The sequence below is a fragment of the Anomalospiza imberbis genome, chromosome 4, assembly GCF_031753505.1.
Source record: "Anomalospiza imberbis isolate Cuckoo-Finch-1a 21T00152 chromosome 4, ASM3175350v1, whole genome shotgun sequence".
Classification (NCBI taxonomy): Eukaryota; Metazoa; Chordata; class Aves; order Passeriformes; family Viduidae; genus Anomalospiza; species Anomalospiza imberbis.
The window spans coordinates 17830954-17854252 of NC_089684.1; the positions used below are offsets into that span (position 1 = coordinate 17830954).

Here is a 23299-nt window from a genome sequence, read left to right on the forward strand (position 1 = left end):
TGGATTCTGCCCTGCTTTCCCAGCATTAAGTTCTTGCCAATGGGAAGATTTACAGCCTTGCACATAAGGCTGGCATTTGAAGGATCAGAAACCGGGGAATATCATCTGTGCAACTGCAGCAGGTCCCAACAGGACACATCACTCTTTTGCAGTGGTTGCAGGCCTGGCCAGCTCACATTCTGGTGGGCACTGCCTGCTGACCTGTATCACCCATCCCAGGTCTGCCATCACAGCCCAAAAAGTTAACAGCTGTACATTAACACAAGTATTTTAAGTCCCTCATCTCTCAGACCTCCCCCAGCATCTGATGAAAGGATCCTGGCTCTGGAAATGCCTGCCTCCTATTGATTTACATTAAATAAATATTTGCATAGAGCAGGACTCAGCACAGTTACCAGGGCTCAGTTGCAGGGCACAAACTAACAGCAACATCTTAGAAGTCCTCAAAGCCACACAGCTGGGGGAGAAACCAGAACTTTGATACCAGTGCTCAGCCTGCCCTTTCCCACATCTGGAGAGGGAAGATGGCTGCTCATGAAGCATAGCTTCCAAGGTGAGCCCAAGGGGATCGGGATCAGTTTGTATCACACAGCTACAAACTGCTTCACCAGATCTCTGCACAAAGATGCCTGTGGCTTTCCTAGGAGGACGACCAAGATCTAGATTTTTAGTGCTCCAGTGGACACAATGCACAAAGTACCACAATGGCAGTACCAGAGCACCCAGACATGGCAGACCAGCAGCTGTTTGGAGAAAATGGTAACACTAGGGATAAGAAATAGCATGTGCCAGAGGCACACTGACTGCCCTGCTTTTGTCCCTGCATGATCACAGCACATCCTCACCACTTCATGGCACAACATATGTGAATGCACAGGGCAGGAAACATTTCCCAGCCTGCTTCTCTGCCAGCCTCCACTCAAGATTGCTGCATGGGACACAGCCAATTGTTTTGTGGTGGAGCAATTTTAAAGGCTTCACAGTACCAACCCACTCCCCAGCAAAGCTTTGGCCAACTGCCACAAAACTCACTTGTCCAGGAACAAATCCAGGGAATCCCGCTACAGCTCATTTCAAGAGACTTTCCTCCAAGCAGGTCTGAATTAAATGGTATACCAAGAACATTTTTACATTCATCATGAGATCCAAATGGGTTTTCAACACGCGATCAGTGGGTCCACAGAAACCTATCCCCAGTGTTTTCCCTCTGGCCAGCGGCCCTGCCATCTGTAGCAAGCATTTTCCTTCATGCCTTGTCATCCCCAACCTCCAGATGACTTCATCCACTCCAGCCATGAGGCCCCCACCTGGGAGCTGCCCCTGCCTCACAGCATTTCTTTCAGGGTCCAAAGTCCAAAGTCCCGTTGATCCCTGTCAGCATCAACTCCACAACTGGAAAGATGGGAGCACTGCAGAGCATCAGCCATGTTCTGCCCAGTGGAAAACCTTTGGCACCAGCACTGATGGTTTATCTGGAAGAGAAAAGGATAAAGTAATATAGGAGGCTTCACAGTGCTTGTGATGAATAACCGAAGACACACGATTTTCTCTAGGTTTCTAAATAGGGAGCGTGAAGTGAAGTAAAAGTAACACAGGCCTTTTTGAGAACACAAGTTTCCTGCCAGCAGAATGACTGTGAAACTGGGACACAGTTAACAGATGTTGTGGAAGGCAGGCTAGAGGACAAAGAGGATTGGAGGCGTAGCCTGATAGCACAGTACAATAAGAATGGCACCTGCAGGTTAGAAATGTGCTGTGCCAAGTACACACACAGGAGAACCAAATGAATAGGCAGTAATGACCTGTGGCTCAGGGGTATCTTTGTTTTCTGCCCCAGTGGGTACTTCAACCTCACCTTCACACACAGCTCAACAACCACCCATCACTGGAGCTATTCTCTGCTAGGAGTGGTATTTTGGAATGGGAGGGTACTGAACAGAGAGAACAGCATCTAAAGCTACTGTCAAGACACTGAAGTGAAAGTAACAGGCATTCACAGACAGCACAGCAGCACACACCAGCAAGACACTCAGCTGCTCCTAAAAGGTCCCTACCAAACCCCCTTGTGCCACTCCAATTAGACCATGGCTGAATTTCTGTTTTTCTGGAAAACCCATGCATCAAAAAGCCAAAGCACTGGCTGCTTTCGTGAGTGTTGCTCCACATTTTTTCCCGTAACAATATAGCTCTGTTATCCAAGCACATTCCCACTCTGTGAAGTACATATAAGCTATAAATAGATATACACAAGAGGGTAGGGCTCCTATCCAGGGGGACCTCACCAAGTTGGAGGACTGAACCAACAATAGTGCAGTAAAATTCAACAAGGACAAGTGTATAACTCTACTCCTACAACAGGACAACCCCATGCATCACCATAGCCTGGAGTCCTGCTGCCTTGGGATCTGGTGGAGAACATGTTGAACACAAGCCAGTAATGCATCTTATGGCAATGAAATAAAATGAAATGAATAAAGTAAAATAAAATAAAATAAAATAAAATAATAAAATAAAATACTCAGATGGAACAAAAGGAAAGAAATTCTGTCCCAGAATAAAGTCTGGAGAGATGGTAGCACCTCCATCCTTGTCATCCAAGGATGCTGACACCCTCACCTATACAAGGTCCCAAGGAACCTGACATGCTTGTGTGAGTGGTCCTGCTTGAGAAGGGGGTGTACAGAAATCTCTTGAAGTCCCATCCTACCAAAACCCACCTATGACTGCATTATCTCCTGATCTTGCATCTGCCACAACACAGCTCAGAGAACACCTCAGCCCATTTCACTGTAATTCTTATCCTCTGAGTGGGCTGTCTATAGCCACAAATAATTAGAAAAGTCCCCAGGCTGTGGGGCTGCTGCCTTCCAGAAAGAAGTGCTTAGTGAGGGCATGTTTTACGTAGACTTTCTGGTGTCTACTGACAGGGGAATAGGTCTGCTTTCTGGTCTCACTTGGAACAAGGGCTGATCACAGTAGGAGTTGGGGGGTAAACCAAGGCAACATTAACTCGCTCGCTGCCGTTCTTGGGACAGATGATCTCCGTCAGTCCCTCTGGTCTCGGCTGACTCAGCAGTTCTCCTGTGAATAAAGGAAAAGAGTGAAAATTTTTAAGCATCAGCAAGGTAATTTTTGCATTTAGTATGCCCTTCGTCACCCCCTCACCAGGTAAGCATCCATGAGTGATGCAGGTGAGCACTGCAAGAGGGCTTACTGGTCCTACAACACAAGCAGGTCCCATACATGTAACCATGGTGAGTGTCCTGAGTACAGCTTGGAGACAGGCTGCTCCCCACACACATAACATCTCCCATCTTTCCAGTCTCTGCTTTGAATCACTGCACACAGCCTCGAGATTTAGGGATTCATAGCATCTAGATGGAAGACTCCCTAATGCCTCTCTCCCTGGGTGCATTTGCCACAACTGCTATGGGACTGCTGCTGCGTCCTGTCAGGACCCTTGGCTATGGTATACTCTGCTGAGCATGCAAATCCCAGCTTCCAGCTGTCAGTTCTTCCATAATGGAGGCAATACGAGCTCTGTATTGAGTCAGTAGCAGTGGGGGGCTCTCACAACGCCTGGTATCCCTCTGTGAAATGAGCTGCGTCAGCTCCACTGTTCAAGTGCCAAGTTGGCAGCTCCTCACTGCTGGCACCCTTGCAGAATGTAGTTCAGGGCAAGACACAGGTCAGCACAGTGAGAGGGGAAAGCCAGTTGCTGAGATGTGCCCAGCCCTGGGGAACACTCCCCAACAGCTTGCTCAGAGCAAATCAAGTTTCCTCCTGGCTCTATTCCACACATGACCCAGCAAGGCAGATCCCCAGCCATCAACAAGCCATCTCCTCAGAGTAGTCCACCTACAGCTTAGACATCCAACAGCACCAGAAACACCTCTTGATACCTGTCTGGGAGGTAGGGTCGGCTCTCAAAGGCAATATGGGATGAGCAGCAAGGGCTCAATTCTTCTGAGTTTGCCTGCATGGGTGCCAAACAGACCTACCCAAAGCAGAGGCACCAGGACACAACCGGCTTGATCAGTTATTTTCTTTACAGAGGCAGGCCAGCTGTAAGTGGGCTGCAGCCATAGGTCCACACAAAACTCTCTGGACCCATCAATCAAGCAGCCACTGCAAGCTGTCCCCATTTCCCCTAAAACATTCATGACAGATGGTCCTTGGACTCCTCTATTTTTAAATGCACTTGCAATAAATTCCTCTACTGTTAAAGAACATCAGAAAATGTCTCCTTCTGTCTAGTGACTATTGCCGGGCACTCCTGGAAAAACAGAAAAGAAATCACAATTTAAAGTACTGCTCAGCCTGTGCAGCAATAGAATAACAGGATGCCCCATCATGAGGCATGAAGCCCTACAAATGGTGGGGCATTTCTTCTCCTTCCCTGTTCTGCTTCTCTTCTCATTTTCAGAAAACAGCATGTCATTTCATATCGAGAAAACAGAGGGAAGGGCTTGGCAAGGAATATGCACAGTTCCCCATGAGAGACACTTGTAGGGCCAGCAATTCCAGTTTGCTCCCATAGTCTGCAGTCTGAAGTCTGAATTCACATTTGGTTTGAGTATCTCCCCTCACCTCACACCTACATTTAAACCTGAACTGGCAGAGCAACTTTTAACTGAGAAAGATGCGTCTTCCAAGCCAGAAGAAATGTGATGGCATTTGCAATTCAAAATTAAGTCTACAAGGCAGTGTCTTCAATTACGTGAGCTGTCATATTTTGAAAGCAGCATTGCACCCCATCAAGCATGTACACCACAGGGCTCCAGCTCCCAACAATTCCCAGGTTTCCAACCCCAGGCTGACTTCCAAACTGCAGTACTGATAACTGTACTGAAAGCACTATCTCTGAAAAACGAGTCACAAAATCAGTGCACCATTATGCACTTTAAAGACAGGGCTAATATCCACTAGATCTTAAATCAGAGGAGTGCAATAAGACTGGTCTGTCTGCTTTAGCCTTCATTCTATTTTCATCTTCCCACTTCAGAAATACTTAGATGGTGATCTCTCATGCAGAGGAGATTGCTGCAGGGTAAAATAGATGTCTGATTTGCAGGCAAAACCCTTGCAAAACCCATGGCTCTTCAGTCACCCTCCTTTTCTTCATGGCTTTACCTTCCTCTCTAGGCTGTCTCTGGGATAAAGCTCACCTTACCCTGTACCCAGCCCCAACCAAATCTCTTCCAGCCCCACTCCCATTTCCTGCTGACATACATGCTGTTCCCCAGAAGAAAGACTTTTCTTACAATTTCTCAGTAAGACATATCACACACCAAGTGGACAGAAGGTCACCTATGCATCCTTACTATTCATCCCCCTTTCAGCTAAAAGGTATCCTGCTGCTTTACTATATTGTTCTTATCCTCTTCTCATTGCAAACTGGTCATCTTTCATCACAATACTAAACTAGGTATAACTATCTAAATCACACCTCATATCACTACTGAATAAAAGCCAGTACAAATGCCATTACAATATGCACTATAATGTATGCTATAACAAACTAGGATTGAGACACCTTACTTGGATACAACCCTCCAGGCCCAGAATCTCTTAGAGGTTTCAGAAACCTCATATTTCTATTCAGAAATTATTCAAACTGTAGGAGATTAGCAATAGAAGTCTTCAGGGCCACAGCAGGATGGGAAAGAGGAGATGCAATGAGATATTGGACTGACTGATACAAAAGGTGGTTGGCATGGGGAGGTGTTTGCTAGGTTTAATTGCTCAGTTTAAGTGTAGTTTAAATGTAGCACCTTGTGTCTGCAGTACTTGTTCTGCCCCTAAGTACAGATTGTATTTTGCACATTCCTCTGTGAGCACGTCACAAATTTTACTGGAAACCTCAGTTCTCCCTGCCCTCTCTGAAAGGTTGCCTGCAATAGTACACACACAACCACGAAGCTTAGCTCTGCCAGAAAGGCCTGTTTCCTTTCAGCATTAGCCAGCTCACCTGAAGCAGTTACTTCTATGTCAGCAAGATGTTCTTCACTGCCACTGTTTTATCCCAGAACACACACAGGCACAGGCTCACTCAAAGCTCATGCCAGTGATCAGACCCATGCATGCTGCAAAGCACACTTCTCTGGCCTTTAGAAAATACCCGTGAAATGCCAGATACCCATGACAAATCAGAGAGCTAGGAGAGAGGCTGACAGCATGAAAAGCGAGTACTTGTAGCAGTGTTTGGTTACTCCATGCTGGCAGCGAGACAGTGTCAGCTGTAAGCCTACTTGGCTGCCTAACAGAGAGGAAAGTTTGCATGCAGGAAGAAAATCCCACCTAGACCACTTGCCTTCATGCAGTTCCCACTGCAGTGGCTGTGATAAGTGACCCAAGGTCCCCCATTCAAGTATCAAGAATCTGCTGCAAGGGCATAGGGATGAGATACTCTAATCCAGCCTGTCATGCCATCTCCTCTCTCTCAGAGCTTCCAGGACAGTACATTTGCACAGTATCAGCCTGATGATATTTATAATTTTCATGCTGTCAGGATCTGGGCCCCATTGGGACAAACAGACAGCAGTGGATGAGCAGGACCTGACCCCAGCGCTGTGGTGTTGCTTCTCTCTCTTCAGTCTGGCAGGGACCTTGAGGATATATTGCTCATGCTTTACAGCAAGGGCATGAGAGCCAAAACCAAGCTGTTCCCACATCTTGCCCTGCTTCAGCACTGATCCACTTACTCCATCACATATCTTAGAACTGCTCCAACCAAGGACCCACTGGGTTTTGCAGCCTCAGTGCTCATATGCTCTCTTACCCTAAACCCCTTCTCACTCTTCCTCCTTGCTGAAGGCCTTCCAACATAAACCACTGCAACTGAGGTTGACTGGAGATAGACTTTACATCACGGCCTCAAGTGCTTCTCTGTCAAGCCTCCTTTGACTAATCTTTGCTTGTGACATCTGTCAGCATAGCATTGAGTGGTCATGCCTTCGGAAGAATAGAGAATAGAACATTTCAACACTGCCTGCATACCCAAAGCACGTGCCTCATGCTTGGTTTCCAACAGCAGTCAGAAAACAGGGCTCACGTGAGAACCGTGGCTCTCACAATACCCCACTGCATTGCACGCAATTCCGTCCCCTCTCATCCATATGACTGCAAAGAAATTTGGGCTGGAGAAGCTAGAGCTTCTGTGTCTGGCTGTTTGTTGTTTTAAGTTTCAATAGCTGGAGCACTTACACAATTACATCAAAGCTGTCACAGAGGCAGGGTGAGGTATTATACCCATGTGCACAGATTTCCCCTTCTGCTTTAAGTGCAGGAAACGCCCTCACACACTGGGACTTTGCAGCCAGCTATAGAAGAAATCTTCAAGGAGTTTTGGCAGAAGGGAAGGAGATGGTGTCTCACAACAAGCCTGCATCTACTCCACACTATTTAAATCTTCTCTGCTTAGATGAAACTAATTACTTGCTTCATACAAATGTTGCTGTGCATGACACACAAGCTTATTCTCAAGCACTGTGCACAGAAAATACTGCTCTGTACTGGTATGAATTTTTAATATGCTCCTTGCAGCACTGCCTGCATGTCACGCACAAAAATATTCCCCAGAAAGCTAGAACACTGCACTTGATTTATTTCTGGAGTCCTGAGTGACCTGATCTACCCAGCCTGCTTGAGACAGAGGGCTGGATAAAGACCTCCAAGTTAGGATATAATATTTTTTCTCACTGAAGGTCATTCTTCTGGCCACAAATCAAAAAAAAAAAAAAAAAAAAAAAAAAAAAAAAAAAAAAGAGCAGAGCAGGGTGAAATGCACATTATGAACAAAAGTTTCATAAGCCTCATGTTGCAGTCCCCAGTCAGAGAAGCTTAGAACTAGCAAACAAAAGCAACAACAAAAAAACCTCCCAGTCTGTCAAAGAGCCCTACTGAGAGAGGCTGCTGAGCGAAAAAGGCAACAGAGAAGAAAAACTCTGTTGGTAAGTAATGATCACAACAGCAGGCTGGTGAGCAGAACCACCCATCAGGTAAAGCACATGCCTAGGAACAAATGAGCCTGGGATTTGATGTAGTTTTAAAAGAAAAAGGAAGGCTTGAAAACAAAAAGAAAGTTTGCTCTGGAGATGTGAAGTGGGAAAGGCAGCCAGCTGCAAGGCAAAGGCCTAGCCTACAGAGGTGAGTCCCCCAAGACCAGAAGCTGATAGCACAGAGTAAAGGGTGCAGAGAGCAAGGGTCAGAGCTTTCCAAAATATGCAACAGGAACCATTTTCTCCTTTGAAGGGTTCAAGACCAAAAATATTAACAGCTACCTTAAGCACAGAGCAGTCTCCTGTGGCTGCCCAGCTCCAATCTAGAGCATCACAACTGCTAGAGGGGCAGGCTCAGTCTTGGCTGATCCAAGCACTGGACAACTTTCTAGCTCCTGCATTCACAGCATCAGCTGTCTCTCAAGACAGCACCGCATCTCTAGGCCTCACAGCTCTGGCTGTGAACATAGATATGGCTCACCTTGCATACTTCCCCCAGGTGACTGCACAAGAAATTGTTTTCTCAAGGCTCTTAGGTCATGTGAGGTGAAGGAAACCTAAAACAAGCTTTGGAAACAGACAGCAATGCTTCTCAGCTTGGAGCTGACAGGTCAAGCCTCAGAACCCAGAACTGCATTTCCCCAGGCCAGGAACCCTGGAGGTGCTGCAGAAGCTGGGCTCTGCTCAGCTCAAGCCTAGGCAGCTTTTCCCCCAGCAACTGAGATCACCCTGCACTTTACCTCCCACCTACGGAGCTACCAGGCTAATTACCCTGGCAGGAAGCCCAGGGCTGTGCCAAAGGCTACGGTGCTCTGCAAGGCCTGTCCAGGAGACACAGGCAGACAGATGCTGTACCTGGCAATCACTAACTCTATTTTCTGCCACTCAGGGAATGGGAGAGTCACACAAACACCAGCTATGGTCAGAAAGGCTTAAGGGGGTTAAATACCCTCCATCTTCCCCAAGTCATTATAGGGTCAGCTAGCTCTGAACGCATCACTGTCACAGCAAAAGAGGATATTGACACACCTGAGCATTTGCAAAAGCTCTGGGGAAACCCTTGGCACTGGACTGAGCACACCTCTGGGGGGAGAACTTGAGTGGAAAGTGTTCTGGATATTCCACTCAACAGCTACAGGGGGTTAATTATTCAAATTCAAAATACCAAATTACAACTCGCACACTAGTTTTTCCCCCATGCGTAATTTGAGATCATCCCTTACCAGTGTGGCCGTACAAAGCTTCCAAGTACAAAACCTGGAAAACTCTATGTTTTCCCAAAACATTAGTTAATTATATTTTTCTCAGGCACATAGAAATTAACTATAGTTATAAATGGAATTCAATTAAAAGCAAATTAAAAATCCCCTTACATTCCTCAAACCACACAATTTAGTACTTCCCATCTGCAGACTCACAAACACAAATGCAGAGAGCAGTAAATGATCAAAACAGTTCCATCAAAATAACTCCAGGAGCAATAGTGAAAGTTGGAGCCTTCTGTCTCCTGCTGGCAGTACAAAATAAGCAGTTCTGAGAAATAAAAGATGGTTGCCATCTAACCTGCTCCTAAGCCAGTGTGGGTAAGTGATTGACCATCAATGTGGCTGCACAATGAATGAACTCTCTCCTCCTTCTGCAGTCCATGAGATACTGAGTACTGACAGCATATATGCCGGTAGCACTGACATCTCAGCAAATTGCCATGAGGAGAGAGGGCTGTGACTTTTGACATTACTGCTCCTTCCAAAAAGATGAGGAAAGGGGATGAATGAGATGCCATTTCTCCACTCTGTTCCATCAAACTCAATATATTTCAAATAGTATTTCAGAATGAGTAGCCTCCCTTGTCCAGCTTCATCTCTACCTATTCTGTTAGGCACTCCATCTCTCTTCACCTTGTGCAGTAGGGAAGGTAGGAACAAGCCATCTCTTTCCATTAGTGACCAGAGTAGACAATGGAGAAATGACGTGACCAAAGGGGACAAGCAAACAGCATAGCATAAAGTCTTAGAAAAATGAGAGGGGGCACTGGGGAAAGATTGAGAAAATAAAACATCCTTCAAATTGCTGAATGTTTTGCTGTCCTTCTAACATCTGAAAAGCTTTTTGAATTGGCAGCCTGCAACACAGCACTTTCTGACAACTGCAATACAAAGCCATGAAAAATTGATTTGCTTCATTAACATTTTAGGACCTTATTAGCTGGAACGAAATTGACTGTCAAGGCATTTTAAGGGAGAGTCATGGTGTAATGAGCTCAGTGCGAATTATCTTCATCCCAGAATAGAAACAGGCCTGTCACTGAGTAACCAAGCCCAGAATCTACCTTTTGGTTATTTTTAATTCCACCCCTTCAGCCATATCTGCCATAAGCACTTTTTCAGTTTGCCAAGGCAAGGCACCAGCTGGAGAGAAAGCTGCAGCCAGCCCCAACCTGTCTGTTCTCACCCAGTAACAGTGAGGGACAACTGCACACAGAGCATCTGCCTGAACACTAGACACCACTGCAGAGTCCACTGAAGTCTGCAGGGAGTACCAGGACTTGTCACCATCCTGCTAACTCTGTCTCTCTGTGTTTAGGTCACAACACATTAATAGGTGGCCATGTGAAAAGCCAGCCCCCAGAGCAGGGCGCACAAGACTCAGTCCCACTGATTTCCAGCCTTATGCAAATGATGAGACAGAGCCAAGACTCCGCCCGCCCTTTTGCTAAATTCAGAGAATTAGTCAAGTCTGCAAGACATATTTCCTCACAACAGTCTAGCTACTAATATTGCACCCAGAACTGGCTGATTGTTTTCTGCCTGCTCCAACACAAAAACTAGAAAGCCTTAATGCAGGTATTACATGGTGAACTTGAAGAAAAGCAAAAGGAAGCACCTGATGCAGACTGCTGCAACAGAAGGGTTCACAAGCAGACCAAACCATTAACTGGCAAAGTGCTCTTAAGCATTACTAAAGAGACAAATCCGTGTGCTGATGTCATCTGCTGATGACAGACTAAGGCTGGGAGAGCACTTGAGACAAGTTTTTTCCCCTGTTGGCTTGCTCCTTCCTTGCAAGATGTCCATGCATGCCATGGCTGAAGGTAGGATCCTGGCTAGGAAGCCCCTCTTCTGGAAGTTGACAGGTGTCCAGCTGGTAAGTGAGAAACTTGGAGTTTTCTCTTGTAGCAACTTTTTACACTCTGCCACAGCATCCTTTCTTTTCTTCTCTTCCTTTCCACCCCCCCCCCCCCCCCCACCCCCATTTACTTACCTTTTGGCAGCCAAGAAAAGGAGAACAAACCAAAACACACGTGCAAGACTTGCATCTACGTGTTCTGCCCAACAGTTTTCTCTGAGATTAAGTAAACTCCTTTCTGGGTAAAAGTAACTTGACTCCATGCATTGCTGTTGCCTTAGGGCCATTCCAAGGTTTCAGTGTGTTTTGCAAACTGAACTGGCAGGAACTGTATTTTCAGACCTGTGGTAGTAAGTATTCTCTTGGATCACTTAAGGTGAGATGTATGCGCAATATTCCTCTGTAAAGCTATTTTGGTCACCCTAAAACACTCCCTGTTCATCAGGACAACCACAGAGCCCACTTAAACACAGGAACATTTTTTTTTTTACCCTTCAACATCGACTGGTCTAAGGAGAAAAGTCTTTACACCAAAGGTCCTGCTCATATTCAAATGTTAAATCAAGTGTTTTACCCACTTATTGAACCAACTTGAGCTCATCCCTGTTCTAATCTATCAACATGACTTCATATTGAAGTCACTTTACTGGGGAATTTGGTCTATGCACGTACATCACAAAATTTATTCTAGGCTCATGCTTAATTGGAACAAAATGCCTCCTTGGCATTTTTCCTTCAAAGCTATCCACTTTCTACATAATAATTACTAACCCCACATTACATGCTGTCCACAGGTATGGCTTTAGCTGACCGCAAAGCTGCAGGATCAGAGGTTTCTTTAATTACAAGGACATTGGACATAACTTCCTTCTTTGCATATATTTGTTTCATTTATGCTCTAGTTTGTTAAGTACATCCTTAGTTCAAGTGTTTCTTCCTTGTGAAACAAAGTGTGATGTACATTTGCATCAAGATATATGGCTAAAATCAGAGGGAGCAGAGCACCAAGACCAGTAGACAATTCTCCTTTTGGAGGAGAATTGCATAAGGCCACTATAAAAGCATTGCTGGTGCACATGAAGTGCCCAAGCAGCACTCCAGAGAGCTCAGAGTCTGAGTCTCCCTATGCCAACAGAGGTGGAAACCTGATTTTTGTTTTGAATCTGCTCTATTTGTTTGGCTTAAAGTATCTTTTGTTATTACCAAAATTGCAGTCTTCAAAGTTTGAGTGACGTGCTGGCTTTCTCTTGCTCAATGATAGAAAAAAGCTCTGTCCTTTTACTATTAACAGTTTTATTTGCTCCCTTTTCCAGAGAGGATGAGAACTAATCTTTTAACTTTTCTTTCTGTGTTGATTTGTGATTCCTCAACATTTCCAATAATTTAACCACTCTTTTCTGAACCCTCTCATTCCCTAATATCCATGTAGATGACAGACAACTAATTGCCATAAATCAATGCAATACCTTGATTTTTCTTACAAATACCTTTTTCCCAATGAAAAGTGCACGTTTATGAGCTTAATACAATTATCTCTGCTGAGACCAATGCTTATTGCTTTTTATTCCACAGTCGGAACGCCTCCCAGAGAGAAGTGATGAGAATACAGAAACAATAGCTTTGCTACTTAACTCTTAAGAGTTCATTGCCTGCTAAATGCCATCTGGTCTGGGTTCTCACTGCCCAAAAGTCACCTGCAGCATCCATCTTTGCTGTTTGAAAATCACTTCTATGGTAGTCACATTTGTTACTGTAACAGGAAGGAGCTCTGGGGCCTCAGAGCTGAATTCATCAGCCTCCCAGGGAAGCAGCAGTGCTGCCAGGAGAACATTTAACTCCTCCACCATTTCTTCTACTCCCCTGCACCTTTCTCTCATAGGGAATTCTGTCCTAGAGCTGAGCTCTCTCTTGGTCCCCTATTTGTGCTGCAAACCAGTATTACTTCTAGGTTTTCACCAGGTGGGTAACTCTAGGGTACTTACTCACCAGTGTCATTGTAACACAGCCCTGACTCCCCCTCCTTCAGATGTTTTATCAACTCACCTGCACTGCAAGCTTACTGGCCCTCCGCTGAATGGATGTGTCTTGGGGAGGAACCACCTTAAAACTTCCCAGTCATCAACTTACACTGATCAAAGAGGAGGCTCAGGGATATCTTAAGCATACACTGGAGGTATCCCAAGAGTGAGGACTACTGGGATTGAAAAAAAAACAGGAAGCAGCAAAATGCTTGCTCTCATATGCCAAATGCCAGAGTTCAAGTCCCCAGTCAGGCTTGCTCTGAGGGGAGGTGAAGCAGGTGTAGCAGCTCAAAAGGTGGCTACTACCAGAAAAGTGGAAAGAGGATACATTTCAGAGCTACATAAGAGTTCACACACTGTTCTAGTGAGTGCACTTTCCACAATACAGTAGCGGAGCAACAGCCAAAGAAATAAGGTCAATTACACACACTGTATGCCATTGCCATTACAAGAGAAGTAAATGCTGCCCTTTGTCCAGGACCACAGCTTGTTTTGAGATGCAGGAGGCTGTAGAGGACTACCAGTGTTTTGGACACAGAGGGTTAAAAGAGGGAGTAGAAGTCAGACTGGACTAGATCAAGCTTTTCCTTCTCTCCACCACCAGAAGTCTGCTCTGTGAGTGAAAAATTCTGAGAATGCACACACCTATGAGCTGTCTCTATCTGGGCACATAAGGATTTTGCATGCCTGGTGCTACTGGAAATGTGTCCCACAGTTCTGGACTTCACCAGCCACTGCCTGGGAGCCAGACAGAGGTGCCTGACTCCCACCTCCCTCAGTCACCTGCATTTTGTTCTTAAACACTCAAGCCAGGAGAAGAGTCCACCAAGCAAGGCAAAGCTTTATTAAAAATGACTTCCGATTAAAAAAGGGTTTTAAATCCTTTTGTAATGATGACCGGATTATCTGCATCACACTGCATTATGCAACTGAGAACAAAGCAGCACAGAGCAAGGGGTAAAAGTGCTGTCTCCAGCAGAACCATAACTTTGCAGGCAGCTCTCAGTTCCAATGCTCACCTGAAAGATTCAGATGGGACCAGGTGCACTTGGTACATGCCAGAGAAGCAGAATCATGCACAAAACTTGTATGATGCAGCAGATGCAAAGCAGAGGCTGTTTTGCCACACAGCTTTCAACCAAAGGTGCTATTTCAGGGAAATACTGATGCTAAATGCTTCAGGAAGCACAGCTAAGAGTAATAAACTGACCTGAAGCCTGGGCGTGGGTCTGCCATGAGACGTGACAACTTGTGATCCCATACTGGTGATAAACCAGAGGCTGGTCAAGAACTGCCTTCAAGGTGCCCACTCTCACTACAAGGACCATGCTGCCAGCATTCACCCTGGTGCCCAGGGGCAGGAGCAGCCATGCAGTAAGTGAACAGCCACACTGCTCAGCTTCCCGTAGCCAAAGACACCTGGCCACGCTTGCACACCTGCCAGCTTTTAATGGGAAGCACTGCAAAGTGCTGGGCCAGAAGTCCAAGTCACAGATTCAGAGCCAACCTACCACACTTCCCAAAACAGCCCACTAAGCATCTCCTCTCATCACACCCTCTTCAGCCCAATGGTTGTTTGGGGGGGTTTCTTTATTTATTTTAACTTTTTTCTTTTTTTTTTAATCAGATCCTGTCTGAATTACTAAACTGAATATGATCTTGCCATGTTCGGCAACATTTTCTTAACATTGTGTTAAACTTCACTGTAGGCACTCAAAAAAATGTGCATGTGTGTATGTACATAATATGCTAAAGACTCTTTTGTCTGAGAAGTATTATTTCAAAGAAGGACAAAAAACAAGTTAAAATTAACAGGCAGCTTCAAAGCTTTGTGGTAGCTTTCCATTACAAAAGACACCAGAGAAAGGTAATTTTGTTTTTTTCTGATCCCAACAGAAGGCTCCCAAACTTTTCTTTCATCCAAGGAAGTCTTTAGTTTGGCTGAGCCTTTGAGGTACAAACATATTGCTTAGGAAAAGACACACACAAGACTCAACTCTTGATTGTTTATTTCAGCACCTCACCCTAGGAAGGCTCCAAGCTGACCACAGCAGCCACTTGCTGAGCTGAATTATTTGCCTATGCAAGCACCACTTAAGATATTTCCAAAATCCAGTAATGATCACCTCAGAGCCTGTAGGGCTCCCTCTGGGCATACACATGCTCCTTTGAGAAACTACAAACTTCTTGCTCACTCAAGATGCCATGAAAATGTTACCAATGCTAGATCACAGCATGATCCTTCACGTTACAGCATGAGCGAGACTCCCTGCCCAAAACTCCTGACAGTACAGGTTCAGGTATGTAGATCTGGCTGGACCTTTTACTGAGAACAAGGCACACTGGAGTTTCACTCCCTACATAGCCCTCTGGCACCACCATGAACCTGAACAAAAGCTCTTGGAGATGACAAAAGTTCCAGAGTGAGGCTCACATTGCCTCCATTTTCACCCGCTGAACATTTCTACACAATTGTCCACCAGAAGCTTAAAATTATGATAAAGTAAGAAATAAATTCTTGCTCAGCAGATTTCTGGGATATTGAGGTCAACAAAAAAAGGCATCTCTTCCCAACATCCCAGCTGTCTTCCTTCACTCCATCTCAATATGAAAGCAGGCGTGGGATGTTCAGAAACAAGTCAGAAGGCTGTCAAAGCAGAGCAGTTAGCTATAATGAAATATGAGCTTGAACCTCCGTAGAGGAAGTTTTAACAAAAGAGATGGCTTAAAAAGCACCCAAATAAATAAAAACCCGAAACCAAAATGAGTAAGAAAGTTTGAAAGCTTGAATAACATATTCCTGACATCAAGAGCTAAAGGTGCTCAGCAGGGCATGATTCCACCAGTGCATTTTCTAGGCTGGGATGGCTCAGTCCTAACAGTGGTCCTTAGAGCATACAGTGAAAGATCCATGTATTAAAGAGACCTGTGAAACCAGAGGTATGACTAGGTCTCATGTAAACTCCCATTCCGTCTTCTACTTTGCTGCCAGTCAAATATCTTTCCTATACTGTCCCCCTTGAATTTGGAGGATGAGTGAAGTACTGGGTGTTGTGTGTGTGCATTAAAATCCATTCGCACTGCCACTCACTACATCTACAAGATGTTGAAGAAGTTCACAGCCATCAAAGCTCTGAGCCCCAGAGACCCTCTACTGAGCAGGCAGGGCTTGAGAAAGCTGAGCAGGGCTGTAAGGGGGCCCCAACACAGCACTGGCACATGCTCAGCATGAGCAGGCTGCCCTCAGAACCCTGAAGCTGCAGCACGGCTGCCTGACTTCACAGAAACAAATTTCTTCTTTCACACTGTAGCCATCACTTAGTGCCCAACCAAAATAGATTTAAGCTGTTCCATAGTAAAAATAACAGCGACCAAGAAACATTATGTCAGATCACAGGAAGGGGAAGCTCTTTTTTATTAGATTTTCTAAATTTAGCCACTTTGATATACCAGAGTCATATGGATGTGAGACTTTTCCAAATCTAGTGCATGCATCACTGTCTGAAATAAGAACACGAAAATCTTTCAGACAAAGAAAGAGGCTGTTCAAAACGAAGATTCAGAGAAATGCACACGGAGCTGAAAACTCATTTGATTATGCAACGAGTGTAAGTAGGCCTGGTGCTTGCTGCTGACTCCCTGGTTTGGAAACCTGCCACCAAGCACCCTCTGCTTCAGCACATTCAACCACATCCAGCAGTTCTGCCTATAAAATTGTGGTGGGTTAACCCTGGCTGGGTGCTACGTGCCCACCAAAGCCACTCTATCACTCCCTTCCTCAATGGGAACAGGGGAGAGAAAATACAATGAAAGACTCATTGAGATAAGAGCAGGGAGAGATCACTCACCAGTTGCTGTCATGGGCAAAATAGACTCAACTGTGAAAAATTACTTTAATTTTTTTTTACCAATCAAATCAGAGAAGGATAATGAGAAATAAACCTAAATCTTAAAACACCTCTGCCCTATCCAGTCCTTCTTCCTGGGTTCAACTTCACTCCTGACTTTTTCCTCCTAATTTTGTCTACCTCCTCCCTCTCCAGTGGCACCGAGGGTCAGGAATGGGGTCTGCAGTCAGGTCATCACAGACTGCCTCTGCTGCTCCTTCCTACTAAGAAAAGGACTCCTCACACTTTTCCCCTGCTCCAGTGTAGGGCCCCATCCCACAGACTGCAGTTCTTCATGGACTGGGGTCCCTCATTGGTTCGTAAGTCCTGACAGCAAACCTACTCTAGTGTGGGCTCCTCTCTCCATGGGTCCATAGGTCCTGTCTGAAGTCTGCTCCAGCACAGGCTTCTCACAGGATCACAGCCTCCTTCGGGCATCTACCTGCTCCAGCTGCAATTGCTGCTGCAAGGGGTTTTGGTTTTTCTCACCTTCTTATATGTTATCCCAAAGGTACGACCACCATTGATGATGGGCTTGGCCTTGGCCAGTGGTGAGTCCATCTTGAAGCCATCTGGCATTGGCTGTCAGAGAGATGGAAAGTGTCCAGCAGCTTCTCACAGGAGCAAACTCTGTACAGCCCCATTCCTGCTACCAAAACCTTGCCATGCAAACCCAATATAAAAATACAGCCACACATAGCAAGGGCGTAAGACGCACCGTGCAGACCAGGAGAGGAAATAAAATCCTTCATCTCTTCTTCTCATTGCAGTAGCACAGACATATAAAAAGGATAAGTTTGTCCACCTTCCCCTGCCTGGGATGTCCTGGAAATGTGGAGAGGTCCACCTGCTTGTTTCTCTCTGAACACGGCATGCTGGCTTCCTGAAGATACAGTCCAGATGAGGCTTCCCCAAGAAAGCCAACCCATCCAAAGGACTACCCAGGGAATACTTTGAGCCAGAACTGATTATTCCAGCTCTCACTGCTTGTTCCTAGTTGGCCTGCTCAGCAATACAGTGGTGCAAAATGGAGTGACCAGGAAGTTCAGCAGTGGGACAGAAGCTGGCTGGCTCAAAGCCCACATTAAGGCCGTGGAGGCCAAGCCAGCAGCTGTTCTCTCAACCTACAGCACACTTAAAAAAAACATTTTAGACCCAGAAACAGCTCTCTATCATTAAGTGAGAGTTTGTCACCACACAGCTGTTGCTGAGTCAGACACCAGTTTGTCTGGATTTGCAATTTCCCATGCCCCGTGGCTACTCCGGTGCGTCTGCAATTTGCAAGACGCCTTCTGTAGAGCAGATCTCTCAAAGGTGTGCAGAGCAGCCTGCTGCCACCCTACTGTCACTTCTGCTCCAGCTCCTGTGCGTCCCATCATGACTAAATCCCCCTGCTAATGAAGGTCATTGCTCCTGTGAGCCACTCACAGCTTCACAGATGAAGAATTCCAAAAGTAAGGGGACAACTAAGTTATGTAGTTGCCTCAAGTCCCACTTTGGTCCCATATAGACATGGTCCCAGCTGTTCAGCTCTTTTTGGGAAAATAAAAAAGAATTCTACGTAAACAACTCGAACTATTCCCTATTACACATCACAATAAATACAGCTGCATATTATTATACATTGAGGATGTAATCATGAAAAGTGCAAAGATCAGCAATTTGACAATCATGCTATTTTCCCCATAATAAAAGAGAACATGTGTACAAGACTGGTGAGTTAGACACGATATAAATATAGAGAGAGGGTGGAAAGATAAAAATTCAAGTGTCAGGAACGTCAATATGAGATGACTACTTCTCAGAATTGACCTTTATCACCAGCCATTACCCCATCTTTTGGTACTTCCTTTATTGATCTCAATTTATCTGAGAATTTTAATGAGAGATGAAAATGCAACTGTTTGGACATGGGCAACAGGAATATTTAGAGTACAAGACTTATGTCAGCCAGCCTCAGACAGAGGTCCCTGCCTCTCCATCCTCCAGACAGTACAGCCTGTGCATTTCAACTCTGCACATTGCTAAGTTCTTGCTTTCTAACACTATCTGTTCAGAGAAAAACTATTTGCCATCCATACCTGACTACTTACTCCTTTTAGGAAAGAGGCCACAGGGAGTGGAAAGAGGTACTAAATAGCCAGCAACAGAGTTCCACAGCAACAGCTAGAGATGCAGCAGGCAGCTGCTGCACCATGCAGACTCATTGTATGTACTGCAGGACAATTTTGCAGTTCTGCTGTGTCCATCATAAACTTTCAGAAACAGCATGACAAAGGTACCTTTTTCTTCTGCTGCAAGAAGCTCTCCCTCTGTATGTTGGCCATGCAGCAAGTGGGGGGAATCTTCCTAAATGTGACAACACTTGTTTTGGGATAGCCTAGGGAAAAATCAGCCCTTCTAGCAGTCCTCTGCTGCCAACCTTGCACTGATACAGAAGGCACTGCATGTGTCTCTCAAAGTCAAGCAAGGCCAAATCACTGTACACCTTCAATATTTTTCCACTGCATGGTTTCCTGGGGCAGAAACTGCTAGATGCATTGGAAGCAAATTAGGTCAAGCACCTCTGTCTCAAATCAAACCCTGCAGATTTTGATGCTGTGGAAACCACGGCCAATTAATTTTTCAGGAAGTTCATAAACAACCCTACCCTGCTGTATGGCAGGATCTGTGCCTTATCAGATACCACTGCTCACTGGGTATTGCTGGAGAGAAAAACACCTGCTAAAAATGTAAAGAACATGCTCCAAGAGGAATTCAGCACACAGACTAGAAAGTTACTATGTACACATCATTCAAGAAACAAGTGTTGAGTGAAGTGTGCCATAATTTGGTATTCTGTTAGGACAAAAACCTACAATATTAATTTTATCACGAGTCATTTGTGGGCATGAGGCATATAAATCTTTGTCCTACCACTGTTGTACCTTTGTTTTGTTCCTGGCACACTGTAACAGGAAGAGACTGAAAACTCTACAGAAAGCAATGGGTACCATGAATGAAGGAGGAAGGAGCTTTCCCAGAACACTGTAGGTTCCCTCAGATAACACAAATAAAAATGCTTCTCTAAACTGGACTCTTGGCAAACATCATTCTAAAACTGGATAAAAGAGATATCCTGGTATTGCTGCCATAAAGAGTCTTGCAGAAATGCACTTGGAAAAGCTTGCAAAATCCCACCAATAAAAGCCCAGCAGAAGTCTCACATCATCTTATCCGCACAACTCAATGTATCCTAGATCAACAACAATACAGCTGCTTCCTGGAGTGTTCAAGCACCAAATCCGAGTCAGCACTTGGCAATACAAGGCAGGTCTGAACAGGATTTGAGACTGAACTTTATTTTGTGCTGAAGGTTACTTGCCCTCAGAGCTCAGTCCTGTCTGATCTTCACAAAGCACTCAGTTTAATGGCCTTCCCAACTGAAGCACCTTGCTCATCTCAAAGCTGTTGTTTGATTCATGCAGAGCTTGCCATGCTCAACTACCAATTCAAAATTAATGCTACCTTGTAAAGTCCGTAGGTCCTAGGCCATTTTCACACTCATCCCCCAGGAATCCACAGCTAAAACCAGTAAGGAGTGTACTCGGGACACCTTTGGGTAAAGCTCAGAGCTCTTGACAATGACCACTAGGAAAACAAAAAAACAAATCTGAAATTAAAGTCTTGCTTTAAACCACAACCAACTCCAGCAGTCAAGCACTCCAGCAGTCACAGCTCAGCCTGAGCACAGCCTCCATCCACTGGCCACAGACAAGTTACCCCTAGCCACAGAACCTGCCTAAGTCTGAAACCACAGTACCACTGACCATGTTGGCAACTTGATCAGTGTTGCCACCAAGCTTTAGCCAGGAAAATACCACAAGTGCAATATGTCTTCAGTCTCCAGCAGCCTCCTGAGGAAGAACCATTAAGCCCTCCAAGGTGGGAATGTTCAGTACATCTGAACATCCCAAATTAAATTTCTAACAAAGCCACCAGCCATTTTTTTCTCGCAGTTGTCCACATCTGTGTGACAAGCACAGGTACCACAAATAAGGAGAGGGAGTTAAAAGGACATAAGGATCACCTTGTACTCAGCCCCCAGAACACAATTTTATTATTTACATATCTACAGAGGTTATTCTTGCTCTATTCACAATGGGGGTGAGGTAGGAAAAAAAAATTGTACACCGATGATTTCCAAGAATTCAAACCCCACACAGGACTTTTCACTACATAAATTTTTTCCCCTTCTTCCCTAGCAAATTGCTTTCAAGAGCCAAACAAGTAGTCTGCACTATTACTAGCACATTACTAATTTGAGAGCGCCCTAGGCTATCACAGTTGCCTGCTTAATACTGAAAAAACAATTGACACCACAGCATACAGGAGAATTACCTACCAGATGCACTCTTATTTTGTTTTTAAACTGAAAATGTTTTTTTACATCTCTATCCCAATGTCAAGTAACATGTTCACATCCCCAAATGACCAAGATTCAGCACTGTTGGTGATTTCCCACCATCCTCTCCTGAGATGCATGAGGAGTAGACCCTGTAATACACCTGCATGTGGATCGTTCACGTGCTAAATCTCAACTAAACTTACTCAGGAAAACTTTTCCCACTTCAGTGCTTGTAGAAGCAGGTATCATATCACCAGATGTGTGAGCACACAAGACAATGCAAAGCATGTTTCATGATACCTGAAAGCATGTGAAGCAGCACACAAATCAGTTCTCACATAATCAACTGACTCCAGAGAGGGGAAAACCTCCGACAACAGCTTATCTCACCATCACAGTCAGTAGCTTTTAAACAGATCTCACACAATGCCACAAAGAATCATTTGGTACCCAGCAACTCTTTTATAGGTCATTTCCTGCAGAGACAAATTTCAACAACTGTAATAAAAAACACAAACCAAAAACACAAACAAAAAAAGTAATGCATTGAAGGTCAAGAACTCTGCTTTGCTTCACTAACCAAACCAAAAAGATCCATTCAACCAAATCTAGCATCTCCCTGGTTCAGTGGTGGCAGATCAAAGTCCAGAGGCTCAATGCCCAGAGATGACCTCCATGGGGAACAGGTCAGGGAAAGACAAGTTGTTAAGGGACAAACCAGAAGAGCTTCCCTGTACCAGAGCTGATATAACAGGAAAGCTTTTTTTTTTTAATCAGAAATGCATAGGAACTTCTTGAGTAAGGAAGAAGATTCCTTCAAGCAAGAAAGAGGATTTCTTCAAGCAGTGTTAAGTGTGCATGTTGCCATTCTAATTTCAAGTAATTTTAGCAAGTTCTATATTAAGAGCTTAAAAAAAAAGCCCCCAAACACACACAATATGAGGTAACCAGACACTGCAGGACAGCTGTAAGAAGGCATTTCTTCTGGCAACCACATTCCCTCCTGTTCCTGCATTCTCCCTAGCCAGACTGTCAGGCACAAGCCCCGGTCTGCATAGAAATCAGCTCTAGTCAGTAAACTTAATTATCCATGCTAGAGCCACAGAACGACAGTAGCTTCCCCAAGTCAAACAACCAATCTCTGCTCTTCTTCTCTTGAACCACAGGGCCATGTTCAGCTTCATCCTGCCACCCAGATCATCCACATCCAAAGCTCACATGGTGCTGAGGTCTTGTCCCACTGTCTCCAATTAGTACTCTGCTGAAGCCACAGCCTGGAGGATAGTGTGACAACAGCCCCAAAACAGCCACAGCATCTACTCTGAAAGTCAAGCAAAAAAGATTCCACCCGCAAACAGGGAAAATAGAAGGCTGCCTTAATGTTAGCGTCAGGTTCTGTAACAAGCAGGTGTTGCTCTGCTGCAATTGTCTGTGAAAAGAACCCCAGCTACTTAAAGCATGACTACAAAGTGGAATTAGATACCTGACATGAGCCTTTCAGCAAGCAGCACCTCAGATTTTGAAGCAACTTCAGAGCCCTTCTGACAAAACCAGTCTCACCTGCTCTCAGCTTACCTTGCGTGGGGTGACTCGACAGCATGACACACCACAGGATCTTCCACCTCTCAGTCTCCTGACTCCATCCCAGCCACCAAGGGAGGTCATGATAGCTTTTGACTCCAACTCAGAGCAGGTGAGCATGGTTCACTTTGAATCATGTGCATATGGCAGCCTATTCAGCCCTGCTCTAGCCATGACAGAGAGGCCCACAGGGGAACTACACTATGATACGTCCATCTGTACCCCTTAAGTGACTGGCAGTATAATCCCTGCTTCTGCTCACCCTCAATGTGGAGGACAGGCAGAGTAGAAGCTTGT

The 23299-nt window shown here is 45.1% G+C and overlaps 2 protein-coding genes across 6 annotated transcripts in view; one reads left to right on the forward strand and one right to left on the reverse strand.

Annotated features, from left to right (window-relative positions):
• LOC137472320 (ribonuclease CL2-like) overlaps positions 1–23299 on the forward strand; it is a 170570-nt gene that overhangs the window by 140091 nt on the left and 7180 nt on the right. The window lies entirely within an intron of this gene.
• Positions 1–23299, reverse strand: part of MFHAS1 (multifunctional ROCO family signaling regulator 1) — a 33287-nt gene that overhangs the window by 2693 nt on the left and 7295 nt on the right. The window contains exons 2-3 of one of the 4 annotated variants that reach the window (XR_010998111.1): positions 2926–3081; positions 1033–1472 (exon numbers count right to left, since the gene is read on the reverse strand). Coding sequence is in view for 1 of the 4 variants with exons in the window: in XM_068187318.1 (XP_068043419.1) it covers positions 1469–1472; positions 2955–3081 (131 nt within the window). In the remaining 3 variants the exon portion in view is untranslated. Of the gene's footprint in view, positions 1–1031; positions 1473–2925; positions 3082–23299 lie in introns of those variants that run through there. The other 3 variants (XR_010998110.1, XM_068187318.1, XR_010998112.1) reach the window with 3 other exon arrangements.